Here is a 17,957-nt window from a genome sequence, read left to right on the forward strand (position 1 = left end):
CCTTATTGGCCAGTCCGCCCATGCGGCAGCCGTATCGACCAATCACAACGCCGCCTGAGCGGCGTCGCTCCCCCGTGAAACCGTCACTATATAAGCGCGCCTAACGGATTTTTCTTCATAATTTCCGTTTGGCAAGCCTCCTTACCGGCTGCGTCAAACGAAGACAAGACTTATTTAATTAACTTATTTCTAAGTTACACAAAACTCAAATCAAAATGGTGAGTACTGCATTATTTTATCCCTATTTTCATTCCCCTTAATAATTTCTTGTGAAAATCTTATCTATTCCGTCGTATTTTCCGTTAAATGACACCGGGTGGCCACGCCGCCATTTCATGTAGGCGCCGGCAGATGAAATTTTTTATATTAATTTTCTCGTAGTTTTCTACTTTGCTTGACATTCTTCTTTCAAATAGTGTTATTCTAGTCCCTAATTAAATTGTTTGAATTGCGTTCTATAATTATAGTTGCTCTTTTGTTTCGCTAATCATGGCTACCGGCGGCCAATGGTATTTGTCACCACGAAATCTAGCGGATGCCACGCCCGTCAAATCTGCACAATTTTCTTTTCAACAACATATTTCTAATCCATCCTTTATTATTTAATGCTCTCTAAGTTACTTTTCCAATTGATTTTCGTTGAAAAACCGGTGACGTGTCCGCGACCTCATACAAGGCTATTTTGATAAATGGATGATCTCACTTGTTGACCGATAGCTGGAGCAGAAACGAATTAGCATATATCCAAAGGCTTTTCTTAGCTTAGCAACTGCAATCGATATTTGTTGGTCGTTTTATGGAAAGTAACGGAAGACGAGTAGGGCTTGATTGCTAGGTGCCTTTCACCTTTCTCTCGCGAAGGTATTATTGAAAGTAAGTGTAATGTGCTACTTTTCCCATTGTTAGTTAGTAGCATCAAACTTTCCAAGTACTGACCTTTCTTGCTGATATTACTTGATAAGATAAAGAAAGATATCATAGCGTAACATCAAATGACTGTTAAAATTATGAATAAAAATGACTGATTTGGTGTTCAAATTATCAGATGATAATTGACATCAAGCAATAACATGATCTTGTTTCTGTAAATATAAAAAAAAGTTACTTTATAGGAACTCTGTTTTAGTTCGGTCTGCCATCACTCGCTTGCTATTATCCCAAATACTTGGGGTCGGCGCAGCATGTCTTTCTTCCATACATCTCTATCGGACGTCATTTCTTCAGTCACTTGCATTAGTTCCATATGAGATTGTTAGGTCTGTAACTAATTATTAGAAACTAAAAGGAACCATTATTAAACCAAAACCTTTCTCTACAGCGTGAGTGCATCTCAGTACACGTTGGCCAAGCCGGAGTCCAGATCGGCAATGCCTGCTGGGAACTGTACTGCCTGGAGCATGGCATCCAGCCCGATGGCCAGATGCCCACCGACAAGAACATCGGAGGCGGTGATGACTCCTTCAACACCTTCTTCAGTGAGACTGGAGCCGGCAAGCACGTGCCTCGCGCAGTGTTTGTGGACTTGGAACCCACTGTAGTCGGTAAGTTTCCAAAAAAAAAACTTAAAATTTTCATGAAAAATTAACTCTGTTAATAATCTCAATTTGTGACAAAAAGTACTTCCTCAATGGTGGAATAAATCTAACAATACATTTCTAATAGATTGTATCTTTTGCCAACAGATGAGGTCCGCACTGGCACATACAGACAGTTGTTTCACCCAGAACAACTTATCACTGGTAAGGAAGATGCGGCCAACAACTACGCTCGCGGCCACTACACCATCGGCAAGGAAATCGTCGACCTAGTGCTCGACCGCATCCGCAAGCTCGCCGACCAGTGCACCGGTCTCCAGGGCTTCCTCATCTTCCACTCCTTCGGCGGTGGTACCGGCTCCGGCTTCACTTCTCTCCTCATGGAACGCCTCTCGGTCGACTACGGAAAGAAGTCCAAGCTCGAGTTCGCCATCTACCCTGCGCCCCAGGTCTCCACCGCTGTGGTAGAGCCCTACAACTCCATCCTGACCACGCACACCACCCTGGAGCACTCAGACTGTGCCTTCATGGTCGACAACGAGGCCATCTATGACATCTGCCGCCGCAACCTGGACATCGAGCGCCCACCTACACCAACCTCAACAGGCTCATCGGCCAGATCGTGTCCTCCATCACGGCCTCCCTGCGCTTCGACGGCGCCCTCAACGTCGATCTAACCGAGTTCCAGACCAACTTGGTGCCGTACCCGCGCATCCACTTCCCGCTGGTCACCTACGCGCCGGTCATCTCCGCCGAGAAAGCTTATCACGAGCAGCTCTCTGTGGCGGAAATCACCAACGCTTGCTTCGAGCCGGCCAACCAGATGGTGAAATGCGACCCTCGGCACGGCAAGTACATGGCCTGCTGCATGTTGTACCGTGGCGACGTCGTGCCCAAGGACGTAAACGCGGCTATCGCTACGATCAAGACCAAGCGTACGATTCAGTTCGTGGACTGGTGTCCTACCGGTTTCAAGGTGGGCATCAACTACCAGCCGCCTACCGTGGTGCCGGGTGGTGACTTGGCGAAGGTGCAGCGTGCCGTGTGCATGTTGTCCAACACGACGGCCATCGCTGAGGCGTGGGCCCGCTTGGACCACAAGTTCGACCTGATGTACGCGAAGCGCGCCTTCGTGCACTGGTACGTGGGAGAAGGTATGGAGGAGGGCGAGTTCTCCGAGGCCCGCGAGGACCTGGCCGCCCTGGAGAAGGACTACGAGGAGGTCGGCATGGACTCCGCCGAGGGAGAGGGCGAGGGTGCTGAGGAGTATTAAGTCAGTCCTGCACTCACACCGGATTACATTCCGGTGACATGAATAAACATAAAATTATGTGAATTTACTTTGTTTGATTCCCAATTATCCCACCACCCTATCAATTTGAAGCAAATTGCTATCTATAGAATTTATGCTTAGGTATAAAATGGCTATGAAAATAATAATCATAAATATGACAACATAGTCATCGTGATTGATAGTGTACACACTGCACACTTGCACAGGCCCTAAGTAATATCAAAATGAATAGTAAAGGGCAAACAAGTATCCAAACCAAAGGCCATATTTGACTACTAGAACTTCGAAAGATTCCAGCAAATGGGGAACTGTAGTGGTCTCAAATTATGTCTAGTTAAAAGTATCAGCGCATCAGCCTCTCTCCAATCATTCATTATTTTAAGCAATATGCATAGCATTGGTACCTAATGCAATGGTTTGCTAGGGGACCCAAATGTCCAATTTAATAAAGGAAGTCTCAAAGCTGCAAAGTAGGTTTCAGCCTGAAATTACACCTGACGCAAAACGCGATCGACCTTCGCTACTACTAGTATGTTATCTAACCAAGAAATCAATCCATCCAGTCTCATATGACAAGAAACACAACCCACGCCACATACTGAAATGAACACTAGCAAACCAATTCGTCATATCGTGTATCCTGCCTTTCAAAAGCCGTCCCACACGAGACCTTGCCTGCCTACATCCAATATGAGGTGGGTAGCTGTTTGCAATTCGACAAGTTTCGTGGCCTTATGAGTGAAGTAGTTTATACACCATCCTTATTTGGCGTGAGACTTGTAGTCGCGAGGAATAAAATAGGGTCACTTGTATTGCATTTCTCTCCAAACCTTCAAGAAAAGAGCTACACCCATCTTAAAGGCCGATAACTCACCTCCAACAGCCTTTCTGCCGTTTTGGGTGTCCATGGACGGCAGTGATAACTTACCATCAGGCGACCTGACTGCCCGTTTGCATTTTATCCCATAAAAAGTTTTGAACTGACAACTAGACTCAGTAATTAGTCACAGTGATCCGTAGTGCTGTGATAATAAGATTGGTATTTTACCCACTTTGGGTTGAATTGGAGGCATTCGAAAATTATGATTACGTAGGTATTAAAATATAGGTACTATTGACATACCTCATACCCAAGTATTTCAATTAAGTAGGTACATAACTTAACCGGCTAACAACACTGTAGTCACTTCATAATTTGGTCAAACAACTCCTAATAAAATTGGTAACGTTATGGGCCCAAGAGCGCCTACTCGCCCGATATGGCTCACTCGGAGCGGTGACATCATCGCGGTGTCACCGCCTGTGGTCGATAATGACCTCATTTTTGAGGAAGACTGGCGGATTATACGCTGAATAAATAAACTTGTATTTATATCATAGTGACCACATATATTAATAATTAGAATTTCAATCGAAGTTGACAATAATAAACGAGGTCTTCTGTTGAACTTTATTCAATTGACCTGGTTACAATTTAATTTGTTTTTTATGACTTTGGTTAAAAATATAATGAATGGTCGGTTTGGTATAAATTCTTTTTTATTGCATAATTTTTATTAAGTAACAAAAAATACAACTGGAACTAATCAAATGATTTTATTGAACATTTTTTGATTTGTTCTTTTGTGGCGGGCGGGCGGTCTAGTGGTAAAGACGTTAGCCGCGTAAGCTGAAGACCCGGGTTCGATTGCCGGCTCGGCCACCAGTGGGCCTTGACGTTTTTTCTTTCGTGTATGATATCTATTTCAATTTATACTAAAAAATATCTGAGTTTCACATTTTCCTACCCTATTTAACTTTCCAGAGTATGTTTTCCCGTAAAACAACGATTGCCACTGAAGAACTATATTGTTTAAAAATATCACCATACCACTAAAAATACGAAATACGACAACAGCTAAACTAAACTATAGTCCGGACTGATACGACTTACAACAAAAGCATTCTCCCACCTTAAAGTTCGGCAACGATTTTCAAACTTCTCTAGTGCTGCAGGTGTCCACGAGAACAGGAACTGAGTAACTGAGAGAAGGAAATTACCTTTATTACCATACCATCAGGCTATCCTTCTACTCTTAAACGGTGAAAAATAATTAAAAGTACTACCACAAAATCTTATATATCAACATCCAAAAGTAGGTTTCAAAAAGGACCTGCCATCACGGAACCGCATCCCGCCGGCATATTCCTCGACCCAGTCATCCCGCGTATTTCGGACGGCAACAGGAACAAATCTAAACTTCTCACATCAAAACAACTGAACCACTTACGACCTTCTTATGTGGATCAATGAACTCCCGTCTTGTACGGAATTAACTGAGATGAGTGACCTTTCTGGAAATATCTCGTGTCGACGGTGGCATACTGTCGTTGGACCGTCTGGGAGATTATAGTTCTATTTTGTGTACAAGGATATTTCGTACAAAAGTCAAGTGTAAAATATCTACAAAAGTTGTTCAAAAGTATATAACCCATTCGCTCTTCATTCGTCGACAACGACATATGTAAGAACAACTTTTCTTCACCCATATGTTTACACAAGACATGTCAATTAAACTAAGAGTCGTAATGAGTTGTAAATTGTCACCTCGTTGTAACTCAGACTCAGGGCCGTAAGCCAGAATTCAGTTTAAGGTAGGGTGCTGTGGGGTAAGTAGCTGTAAGTAGGTACAGGTAGGGTATAATACTGTGCAATAATGTAGTGCTTCATTATTATAGGCGATGGTGATTCTTAACGTAGGAGGTAGTCCACAATGCCCACCTTATAGTTACGGCCCTGCCCAGCCTGCCATTTACGAGTCGCCTCCAGAAATATTTTCTAAATTGCGATGCACTAAGATTTACAGATTGGTACCAATTCAATTGTACGTACAAATAGTACATCATGTACATGGGTGAATCAACTTTTTCTTGCCTGTTATTGCCATGGTTCCAGTCCCCTGAGTCACGCTGGTTTTATGCAAAATTATGCTACTGAAATTATGCAAGCATGTAGTCCATGTTTGTAGGTGGCAAATTAAGGAAAGGGCTTGTTAACACCAGAAAAATGCATGTTTGCATAGTTAAAGTACCATAATTTTTCATAAAACCAGCGTGACTCAGGGGACCGTAACCATGGCAGGCAAGAAAAAGTTGATTCTCCACGCTGTTTCTCTTCTCTTTAATGCTCTTTTTACACCTTCTTCTCCTTTATACCTCTCTGAAAAATTTACATTTCTGGCTGATGGCAGTGGCCACCGTCTGCGTTCTAGCGCGAATTTATCTCTTGCCATTCCTCCTCACAAATCTCGTGGATATCACAAGTCTTTTGCTGTCCGTGCAGTGAAACTATGGAATGAACTGCCCGTCTCGCTTAGGCAGGCACAATCGGTCGCGTCGCTCAAGGAGAGGTTAAAGAAGCTATGGGGCAAAGCAGCTGACATACAGACTATCTTTGTATTACAAAAGAGAGCCATTCGTTCTATTTACAACTTAGGAACACGTGAATCAGTAAGAGAACTCTTCAAAGAAATTAATATCTTAACTGTAGCTTCCCAATACATTTATGATAGTATAATTTATGTTGTTAAGAATTTAGACTGTTTCACTAAGAATTCTGATATCCATAATTATAACACTAGAAACAAAAATAAGCTTGCCATAAAGAAGTTTCGTGTCCGTAAAGTACAGAAGTCATTTGTTGGGCAATGCATTCATTTTTATAATAAGTTACCTGACACTGCTTTGAGATTACCCCTCCCAGCTCTTAAGAACTACTTAAAAAAATCATTGATGTTAAAGGCTTATTACAGAGTCGAGGACTATTTGACAGACAAACATGCATGGCCCGAACCAGAAACTACAAAAAACGAATAGCAATTAAAATAATTGTATTATGTATAGAGGACACAGTTCAGATAAGAAAGCACATCAAATATTTTATATTTTATGTTGTGTAGGTAAATTACATATTTAATGATATTGAGATTCATATTATCTTTTTCTTCTATGACAATTTGATATGTTTTCTCTGAAGAAGAACGACGTATTATTAAGCAATAATATAATTTATTGAAATTGATTTCCATAGAGTACCTAGTCTGTTCATATTCTTTGATGAATACTTTTGCATGTTAAATTGTATGTTGTTATTTAATGCATGTTAATTATAAGATGTAATGTTTTGAAAAGAAGTTGCCCGCCGAGTTTCTTGCCGGTCCCATAGTGGATACCCCCCTCCCAACTGAGGGGGGACTGAAATCTTCTCGAGGCTGAGGCGTAGGGTTAGAGCCGGCGTAGCTTTATTTGACGTTCATATGCGCATTGTAATATGCCTACTTGAAAAATAAATATTTCATTTTCATTTTCATTTTCATTGGTTATCTGACTGACTAATTTCCTTGTTGCTTTGTTTGTATATATTTTGTGTTCCTTGTCAACTCTTTAGTGTATCTTTCACATTCCTTTTTGTGTGATATAGTTAGGTTTATCCTATTACTGTATGTGTATTTATTAATTAATTAATTATTTATATATTATTTGCCTATTATCTTTATGGTACCATGTTGTACAAATTGCGGAATTTGTTACCCTCTTCAAGCTTTCTCTCTCATTTACTCAAAGGTTAACTGGAAGAGTTCCTCAAAGGGATAAGTTCGCCTTTGTACTTTACATCTCAATGTATGCTTTTTTATGTGTTTTTGTACAATAAAGAGTTACTACTATACGTACACGTACTACACGTACTATACGTACGTACACGTATTAGCAAAAGCAGAAAGTCGTCTGATGGTAAGCGCGATAACCGCCGCCAATGGCCACTGTAACAGCAAAAGGGTTGTAGGTGTTTGTTATTATAGGAATTTAGAAAATTGAAACCAATACCCTATCACACTGAAGTAAACTTCAAAATTAGATAAGAGTAAATACAAATATAAGTACTGTTCATTTCATTTATTCAAATAACAGCAACGCACCAAACATAACTTAATTTCACAAACTAAGCACTTCACTCTTTAATATACAGTCCATCGCTGCCATCTCTACTCATTGTCTCTCACTCGTAGTAAGAATAAGAACAAAGAACCATGTCGCACTAAAATAACCAGGATACAGTCAATATATTCAATATAGATGGTGTCACGTAGCGGCGTATTTTTCCAATAAATAAAATAATATTTTCTAGTTAATTAAATTCATGAAATTTAATTCCTATAGGTACTTTTAGTCTATTTTATAGTTACAGCATAAAGGCTTTGTTCATCTAGCTCATACAGTGAAAGCAAAGAGGATCGAGTATTATAGAGAGTTACTGTCAAAGTAAAATGTGTACTCACAGTGCATAGACTGCCATCTCTTGACACAGGCTTAAAACTTTTGATCCTCAGTTTTGACAATTTGGCCCATATTCTTGGCTTGATACGAGTTAAAATGTCTAACATTAATATTAGCGCCATCTACTTACTATTTGGGGTACGCTCTGCTGAGGTTGAATGCCATCTAGGCCACCGTACCTTTTTTTGTATGGTACTGAGGTACATTTTTTTCTTAGACTTTATCTGTCTATACGGAGTTATATATGTCTTTGCTTACGTTAAGTTTGTGGATACATATTTTGGCAGTTTGTCAGCATATATATTTTATATCTTGACTGTACCTAGCCAACGTCGCAATCCCTTACTTTTCGAAGCGTGCGTACTTGCGTAGCCCTCACTCTTCCTTAATGGCGCGACAGTGGCTTTTAGTTCGACGTGATTTTTGATGCAAACTTTTCTTTAAAACCTCATTTCTGCTGATATTGTTGAAACCTCACCTTATTGGTAAACTATGTGCAAATTGAAATCCTTAATTTAGACATACATGTTCTGTGTAAGTTTTCAAACCTGTTAAAAAGTTTATAAACATTAAACATACTATCATATGATTTGAAATGTTTTTTTTAAAGCCCCCGACGCAAAAACGACGGGGTGTATAAGTTTGTCTGTCTGTGTGTGCATCGTGGCTCCCGAATGGATGAACCGATTTAGATTTAGTTTTTTTTTTTGTTTAAAAGCTGAGTTAGTCGGGAGTGTTCTTAGCCATGTTTCATGAAAATCGGTCCACTATGTCGGAGGCTTTTTCAAAATTTTAACTTTTTAAGGTGTCCTTAGCAGAGTAAACGATGAAGTACTGTATTGTAAATCTTTTTTCTCTAATAAAACAAATCTACTGCTTATCTATAAAATTACAAACTCTTGTAAATCGCTTGAACTACGAGCAAAACAATTGATTATTCATATTTACTTAAGTTTACTTGGCTAATTAAAAAACCTACTGTTAAATATTGCGATGCAATTTTATTACATCAGATAATTAAATTAGATAAGTTTTTTATAAAATTATTCATAAGTGAACAGTATGGAAGGTTTTCCGCCACTGAGCATAATATTCCTTCTGTATAAAAACGAGATTTGGTTGCATATATTTAGTATAAACTTGAAAATTGCTACACCAGTTTTGATGTGATTTAATGGACCTCGAGATATTAAACATTGCCAAGTCTCGTTTTTACCACATTTTATATAAATAATAGCTACAATTTTTAACATGAAATAAAATCTAATGATTGGTAAAAATGGAAGCTTATGTCACTTGAGTTGTAAAGCTATTATGGCTACGCTACAAATAATACGATAATTTAACTAATATGGGTTGTTAACTTGTTACTAGACGCTATTAGAAACCCGTTAGGTCTAGGGTCACTGTAATAGTTTCCGTCCACTCGACTTACTTAATTACAATTGAAATATTTAATATTTAACTAGCTATTTGCTAAATATCATTGTTAAGTAGATTATTTAGACTTCAAGGATGCTATTATTATTACTTTTTTTTACATTTTTTCTTGTACAACGATCTGTTAGTGACCTGGGTTCTAGCAGAATTACCAGTTGCTTCGCCCGAAAGAGTGGAGCATATAACTGAGCCAGGACCCTTTTGTTTTTGCTGCAACGCACACAGCAAACCCACCCATATTTTAATGTATGCTATTGTTGTTTTTTCTGTAGTGTTAGTACTTTTTATTGTTTATTTTTGTTTTAATTGTTTAATTTTGGTGTGTATTGTAGCAAACAAATAAATGATTATCTTATCTTATCTTATCTTATCTTATCTTATTGCAGCAAGTAGGTTCACATTCAAACGTCAAACGTAAAGCCGAAAATTAGCACAATGACCCTATTATTCTTATGTTTTTTTATGTCAAAGTAAATAACTGAATTTCGATTTAATTTTGACAGTAAAAAATATAAGTAATTCTTACTGAATAAAAATATATTATCAATTAAACAAGTCAAATTTGGCATAGCATAGTATTACGATTAGGCTTGTGTCGTTCACGAACTATGAACTGTTAGGAATAAAATCCCATCAATGACCGAAATGAACTGAATCTTTCCGTGGTCTGTGAATCGGTCTTTGCTCATTTAGTTCAGTATAGGATCGGCGAGCGCGAGCGGTTTGGATCGAGAACGAATTTGTGACTGCGCCGACCGAGAGCGAGAGCTACTTAGCAGAGCAACAAAAAAAGTCAAGTTTTCATATTAAACTTCGGTTACTTACAACCTTTCGACCCGGAATGTTACTATCTGTAGACTATTCGTATCATTTTGACACTATTCGGTCCCATTCGTTCTGATCTTTCTGACCGCAGTGGTCGCTGGTCTGGCTGAACTAAATGAGCAAAAGACCTAAAAGAGCGAACTAGTTCGTGGGAGCGATTGAACGAGATCGGAGCGCTCCGATCAACGAACGAAACGGCACAAGCCTAATTACGATAGATATAAATACTTGTAGTTATACTATTAGGATTATCTTAAGCTAAAATAATAATTTGGAATAAATAATACTTTGTAACATCATAGGATATTTTTGAATAATTATTGCCGAAAAATATAAATTTAATATTTACCTAATGTAATGATGAGTTGAAATTTTTGGATAGACATAAAATAGCATAGAATGAGCGAAATTTAAAAAATTAAAAATAATTTTAATGAATAAATAAGAGGGGGCCAACCCTTACCATCAGTTTTAATATCTGTCTAGTACTAACCACCAAAAACCGTGAGTTCAAGTCTCGCAAGAACGCAAATTTTTCACATTTAAATTTGTTCAATGTGTTTTAGATTATATTGATATAAACTAACACGATCATCACTCATATTATTAAATTAAAACTAATTAATGAGTCTACCTGTAACCACGGACGTAATGTCACGTCCGAAAAGTCGGGTTAAATACAGGGTCAAAGAAAAAAAAACCGTTCAAACTTTTCATTGTGACTTTTGAGGTCATAATGAACAACTTATATTGTGTGACTAATGCTGAAATCACGAAAGAAAATTTGACCGTTCCATAGAAATGAGTGGCAACATGAGAGTCGAAATGTGTGAAACAGCCAATTTTTTTTGCGATTTCACCGTGTCTAAACGTAAGTTTTACGCGTTTAAGTCCCGCTTTAATTTAATAATATGGGTGTTTTAGATTGGCAGACATTTATGTGTAATATAATGACATTAGTGTATAAAACAAAGAAATATTCTAGCCAAACGGGTAACTTGCGGCACATCTATTAAAATACAAAACTACATCTAGCTATGCTACACTAAATGTCATATTCTAGCTATTTTTATTTGTCGATTATTACATATGTGACTATATTTATAAATTGGAAAAAAAAATCTTTTTTTAAATTAGGGTGACTCAAAATGACATTATATTATCATTATCACATATTTTTCTAAAAGTTGAAGCAATACAGGAACTATTTTAGTCTTTAATGACACATTAAGCCTTTTATTGAGTCACTATTGTTACTTATGGTAATCAGAAGATGAAATCTAATAATAATTGAAAAAGCACTAGATTTTAGTATTTTGTGTCACCCTAAAATCTAAAAAAAGTATAATAATACATACAATGAAATAAATATAGAACCGATCAAACTTTGCATAGTGACTTTTAAGGTTATAATGAACAACTTTTATTATGGGACCAATGCTTAAAATTGGCTGTTTGTAGTTCATACATTTCGGCTGTCATGATGCCGATCATTTCTATGGAATAGCCAAACCTTTTTTCGCGATTTCAGCATGGGTCCTATAATATAAATTGTTCATTATGACCTTAAAATTCACTACGTAAAGTTTGAACAGACCTTTGTATTTGATTCTGTATAATATTCGAGTGATATAATTAGAACATTTGAAAGGTCAAATAATTTAACAACAGTTTTTTTTAATAAATCCATGAAAGAAATTACAAAAATTATATTTGCGATTGGATTTTGTATGTAAAGTGTAAACACATATTTAAAGACACTTATGGAAATGGCATTATATTAATAAACGAAAAAAAAAAACGTTAAATTATTCCATAATATACAAAATAAACAAAATGGGGTCAAAAGATATATTTATTGCCATATAGATGATTTCTAACTCGGTGCTCATTTTACATAAGTTAAGTGCATAGTTATTTACAAATATTTCTAATCATAATCAACATTTCGTGTAACTTGACAATCAGATTTGGAAGTCCGATTTTGTCAGTCAGTCGCAAACATGTTCGAATTTTATTTTTCGATTTTCCTGTAAGATATAGAGTCTATGGTAAGACATTTCAGTTTGATTATATTTTTGGCTGACTGTACTGATTTAATAGATTTTATTATATTAAACATTATCGGTCCGAATAAGGTCTACTTTTGCTGTAATAACCGACTTTTTACATTCAGTAATAGCACAAGTTTGACACAAACACAAATTCACATGACTCCCAAAAGGTACATATTAGTTAACAACAGCCTTCCAAATTTGATAGCAGTATAATACAGTACAGTCTAGTATTCATACTAACAGTACTGATGACGCTTGGCTTCATGTCGCGTTGCCGTCAGGAATGTGTAGCGCGCTGGTCTCGCCATGTGATGTTTTCTGTTCAAGATTGAATGTATTAGAAATATTTATTAGTTGTATAAGGGAACAGAATTGTCAATTAATCTCTCGAGATAATATTGATATCTAAAGACTTGAAAATTCGTATATTGACCCCTGAGGATAGCGTGTGGCTCCGCGATCCGTTACATACCAGCGACATATGATCAACACACCAGCATCCTACTAGTGACGCGCCAGCAGCAGTTACTGTATAGACTAAGACCTAATACCTAGCGACATAACATCGACACATTAGCGACACAACGGCGACATACTAGCGACACGTAATGATATGTTTTATAGTAATACCTAGATGTGTATGGTGTAGACGGTCCGGCGCTAGAGCGGCGCGGCGAGTAGGGCTCCGTACTGCTGTAGGGCCTCGCGCAGGGCTCCTCGGGCTGCTGCCGCGCGCCCGCTGCACGCCAGCGACACCAGAGATGGGTATAAACCTGTGAGAAACAAGATGGTTACAAATAGCTGTGTAAACGTAAAAGTTAAAAGTGTGTACATTTCATTTAAAGAATACGCTTATTTGCGGAAGGCTTACTTACAAACTGTTTTACGTAACTACGAATTACGACTATAGCTCATTGTATTTTCGCGAAGCAATGCGCTCGCGCGCCAATCGTCCAACGTAGCCTCGGCCGAGATCTTTGCCTTGCTAGGACATTGCCTCGCGCTGTGTGTAACCCACCTATTTATAATAGTAACAGTTTATGCGCTACTTGCCCAGGTATGTAACAAGTATGATATTTTCTTTCTTGATATAAAACTATGGAAACGGATTCAATCGCGTATAATGAATTTACACTTCATCCCGACGTTTCGAACAATTTACAGCATTCGTGGTCAACGGCATAGTTTTATTTCATAAGTAACTATCGCGGTAACCGAAGACAATATTATTTTCTTTCTTTTTTGCGGAATTGAAAATTACAACGAAAATGTACCCTAAGATGGAAATATATAATCTCTACCACAATTTCGACAAAAACAATACTAATTACCTATGAGCTTTTGCCAAGCCGCGGGATCGACTTTGTTCCTCGGCGCTTGTTGCATTGATTCTGCTAACGTCGCCACGGCTTTTAGCACAAATGAGATCTCCGATAGTTGATGCCTGAAAAAGAAAGTTATAATGTAGATCTAAATTCAATTTCTTCACTTTTTGTACCAAACTAGTCTACGAATCAGTGACTTCAGTAAGTAAAACATATCATACAACACATTTTTTTTTTTTTAGTTTTTTATCATGTATGACTTGCCTAGGTAGAGGTTCGCTGTTGTCTTCGTCTCTCGAGTATTTCGATACGACTTCTTGAAACCTATCGAGTAACGCCGCTATCGCCAGAGGGTCTTGCTCATCTGCAACAAAAATATTTGTTATAATTAGTAAAGAGGATCGAGTATTATAGAGAGTTACTGTCAAAGTAAAATGTGTAATTACAGTGCATATACTGCCATCTCTCGACACAAGCTTAAAACTTTTGAACCTCAGTTTTGATAATATTTGGCCCATATTCTTAGCTTGATATTATGTGTTAAAATGTCAAATATTAATATTAGCGCCATCTAGCCGAGCGTTCCCCAAAGATGTAACGCCATTTAGGCCACCGTACGTTTTCCTCTAGGGCTATGAGGTACGTTTTTTTCTTAGACTTTATCCGTCTATACGGAGTTACATGTCTTTGTAATTAGTCACCATTTTCTGTTCAAAATGTTACTTACACTTCTAATATTAAAAACGCCGCCCAAATGCCGCGCCAGGGCTACCTGCTCCGACCCAGGCATACTTGTTTACACTGACCGTTAGCCGCGCGAGGATATTTCCTCGAGACACTATACTCACTATGTGTCGATTTGCCTATCTTTATCAACCTGGGAGTACCCTTATAACAAGCGCTTTTATGTATGCGACTAAAGTCCTTCCACCTTATATTCCAAATTAGTATAAAAAAAGCAAAATCACGTCTGTTTCCTAGAGGGGTAGGCAGAAGTCAGGGTTTTCCATTTGCTACGATCCTGACAAAATACTGTCGCTTCACGCACTTTCATAAAGTTCCTTATATATGCTCGTCGCTTTCGAGTACTTCTGACCTGGCCTTTTTGCAATATTTCCCAGATCTTTTTGCAGATTTTTTTTTTCGAATCCGGCCTTTATTACCAGTTTTTTTTTAATATGTAGCATCTTTAGACTTATATTGACCGAAATTTAAACCGTGATTACCTTTTTATTTTTATTGAGTTTCCGACATTTCGACGCAGTTGCATGTTGTCTAATGAAACTAACCGTGAATCATTAAAACTCTTATACAGGGTGTATTTTGATAGCGGGTCAGTAAGGGCAGCTATGAGATCCCGTAGTCCTACGCGAAAATGGTCTAAGGAGATTCCTTCCCTTGATTTCAAATTGATCAGAAATGGCATTTACAGATTTTGGAATAAACATACAGGGTGCGAGAAAACTGGCATTTTTGACAAACTTTTTTTTTGACGTCAATCGATCCCATTCCTACCCAGGATCAAAAGCTTGTACTTATGGGAAAACTTTTACCATACAATTTGTATGAAAAAAAAAATATTTTTCGCATGGTGTTTTTCTGATGCCAATCGATTCCATTCCTATTCAGTATCGATAGTTTCTTTGGGCTCAACTTGCGGTAATGAACTAAAGAGCCAGAGCAAGAGGTTCAGAATCCAAACATCATCATCATCCTCCTTGCGTTATCCCGGCATTTGCCGCGGCTCATGAGAGCTTGGGGTCCGCTGTGACAACTAAACCTTAGATTTGGCATAGGCACTAGTTACACGAAAGCGACTGCCATCTGACCTCCCAAAGGGTAACTAGGCCTCTTATTGGGATTAGTCCGGTTTCCTCACGATGTTTTCCTTCACCGAAAAGCGACTGGCAAATATCAAATAACGTTTCGCACATAAGTTCTGAAAAACTCATTGGTACGAGCCAGGGTTCGAACCCGCGACCTCCGGATTGAAAGTCGCACGCTCTTACCGCTAGGCCACCAGCGCTTCAGAATCCAAACAGCTACTATAATAATCAAACTTTACCTTCTACGCCAGACAGCGCGACGTCTTCGAGCATAGAGAACTGCAGTAGAGTCTCGAAGCACGCCCGCGCAAACTCTTCTCTCTCCCGAAGCTCCAATTCGTTCTCTGAAAAGACATTTTAATATCTGTAAATTATAGCTACACTATTTATTTATTTATTTAAGACTTTATTGCACGACATAAAATTGTACAAATGTGAGTCCATATTACCAAAGTAGTGAGTCCATATTACCAAAGAGGATAGAGTTTTATAGAGAGTTACTGTCAAAGTAAAATGTGTAATCACAGTGCATAGACTGCCATCTCTCGACACAGGCTTAAAACTTTTGAACTTCAGTTTTGACAAGTTGCCCCATATTGTTAGCTTGATATGTGTTAAAATGTCAAATATTAATATTAGCGCCATCTAGCCGAGCGTACCCCAAAAATGTAATGCCATCTAGGCCACCGTAACTTTTTCTGTATGGTACCATAGATTAAATATAACAAGATCATACCATCCCATACATTAAAATGCGACCGCCTAAGACCGCGCTTACACTCCACCACGCATAGATGGCGCCACAAAAAAAATGTCTTGTAGCTTTCGATTATACTTGTAGATGGCGTTAAGTGTCACTTTGACATAGATTTACGGCTCGGAATTGACACTTAGTGCCAATCTACAAATAATCGATGGCAACAAGGCATTTTTTAGTGGCGCCATCTATGTGTGGTGGAGTGTAAGCGCGTTCGTAGGCGGTCGCATTTTAATGTATGGGATGGTATGATCTTGTTATATTTAATTTATGATGGTACTGAGGTACGACTTTATCCGTCTAATACGGAGTTACACATGTGTTTGATATGACTTACGAGGCGGCGGCGGCTGCGTGTGCAGCGAGCCCGCGCGGACCAGCGCCAGCGCGGCGCGCACATGCCTCGCGGGGACCCGCGGGGAGCCTCGCAGGATCTCGTCGCGGATCACGCCGACTAACGCTCGCGCGCACCCATCTGTTCCAGTGCCACTATACAAGGAACAAAGGTTAAAATACATTGTATTGTTGTATTTTATCAAGGTGTGCAATAAAGAGTATTGTATAATATTGTATTGTATTGTACATTGAATTTTCATAGATAGGCAAAAACTTTTATAATATTGTCTTCGGTTACCGCGATAGTTACTCATGAAATAAAACTATGGAAACGGATTAAATCGCGTATAATGAATATAAAATTCATCACAAATGAATGGATGAATTTTAAATTCATTATACGCGAATAAACTGGTTCCATAGTTTTATTTCATGAAAAACTTTTATATTAAAAAAGTTTTTAATGAGGAGGCACACTGACATTTTATCCCGCCAGGCGGCGCCTATGCAAGTGTCTGTCTAGGCATGTCACTGTCATTCATATGTGTGAGAGAAAAAACATATCATCTTCTCGCTATCACGTTTGAAATTCTTTATCTGTGCAATGCAACTGCAATGGCAAAGAGTGGCGCCATCTGTCATAATCTTTGAGTGTGCCTCCTCATTGGGGAGTTTAGGAAGAACGCGATGTTTGACATGGTAAATATAAACGTCATTTATTCATTTTCTGTAAGCAAGTGATTACCATACTTAACATTTTTTTTAAATTAAGAATTAAATCGATCAAAACCTGTACATCATATTAGGCGGAAATATACAGAAATATGAACTTACGGCGCTTCAAACATGAAGGTTTCTAAAACGCCAGGCAGTGTTTCCCAGAATTCTTCGTATACGTCTGGTTGTTCCCTCGCTAGCGGCAGACCCGTCGCTAACACCTGCATTGAAATATATGAAATTACTCATTTTATTTCACAAAATCTATCTATCAATTACGTAGATCATGGCACCTTTCGAGGATACCAAGATAAGCAGCTTTCTGTAAAATTATGCCTCCTGCGAGGCATTGCCGAGTGGGTATTTGCCTTGGTCAAAACTGGTTGATAATAGCTGCTAGTGTGATGGGGACCTTTAGTGTGATGGGGACCTTTTGGGCCCGGCATGGCCCAGAACGGATTTCTATAGGCCAATTTTATAAGGCAAAGCTTAAAATATTAGGTGGTATATTACATTTTATATGTATATTATT

The 17,957-nt window shown here is 38.5% G+C and overlaps 2 protein-coding genes across 2 annotated transcripts in view; one reads left to right on the forward strand and one right to left on the reverse strand.

Annotated features, from left to right (window-relative positions):
• Positions 1-87: 87 nt before the first annotated feature.
• On the forward strand, positions 88-2,871 carry LOC125237361 (tubulin alpha chain-like). Its single transcript, XM_048144365.1, is given in 4 exon segments — positions 88-218; positions 1,319-1,541; positions 1,683-2,114; positions 2,117-2,871. Coding segments are annotated over 4 exon segments (1,350 nt in total). The 5' UTR covers positions 88-215; the 3' UTR covers positions 2,809-2,871.
• Positions 2,872-10,628: 7,757 nt separating this feature from the next.
• LOC125237413 (protein MON2 homolog) overlaps positions 10,629-17,957 on the reverse strand; it is a 52,318-nt gene continuing 44,989 nt past the window's right edge. Inside the window, 7 exon segments of the mRNA XM_048144461.1 lie at positions 10,629-12,782; positions 13,095-13,237; positions 13,796-13,908; positions 14,054-14,153; positions 15,855-15,959; positions 16,710-16,861; positions 17,543-17,646. Coding sequence (XP_048000418.1) covers positions 13,125-13,237; positions 13,796-13,908; positions 14,054-14,153; positions 15,855-15,959; positions 16,710-16,861; positions 17,543-17,646 — 687 coding nt within the window. The 3' untranslated portion in view covers positions 10,629-12,782; positions 13,095-13,124.

The sequence above is a fragment of the Leguminivora glycinivorella genome, chromosome 21, assembly GCF_023078275.1.
Source record: "Leguminivora glycinivorella isolate SPB_JAAS2020 chromosome 21, LegGlyc_1.1, whole genome shotgun sequence".
Taxonomy (NCBI): Eukaryota; Metazoa; Arthropoda; class Insecta; order Lepidoptera; family Tortricidae; genus Leguminivora; species Leguminivora glycinivorella.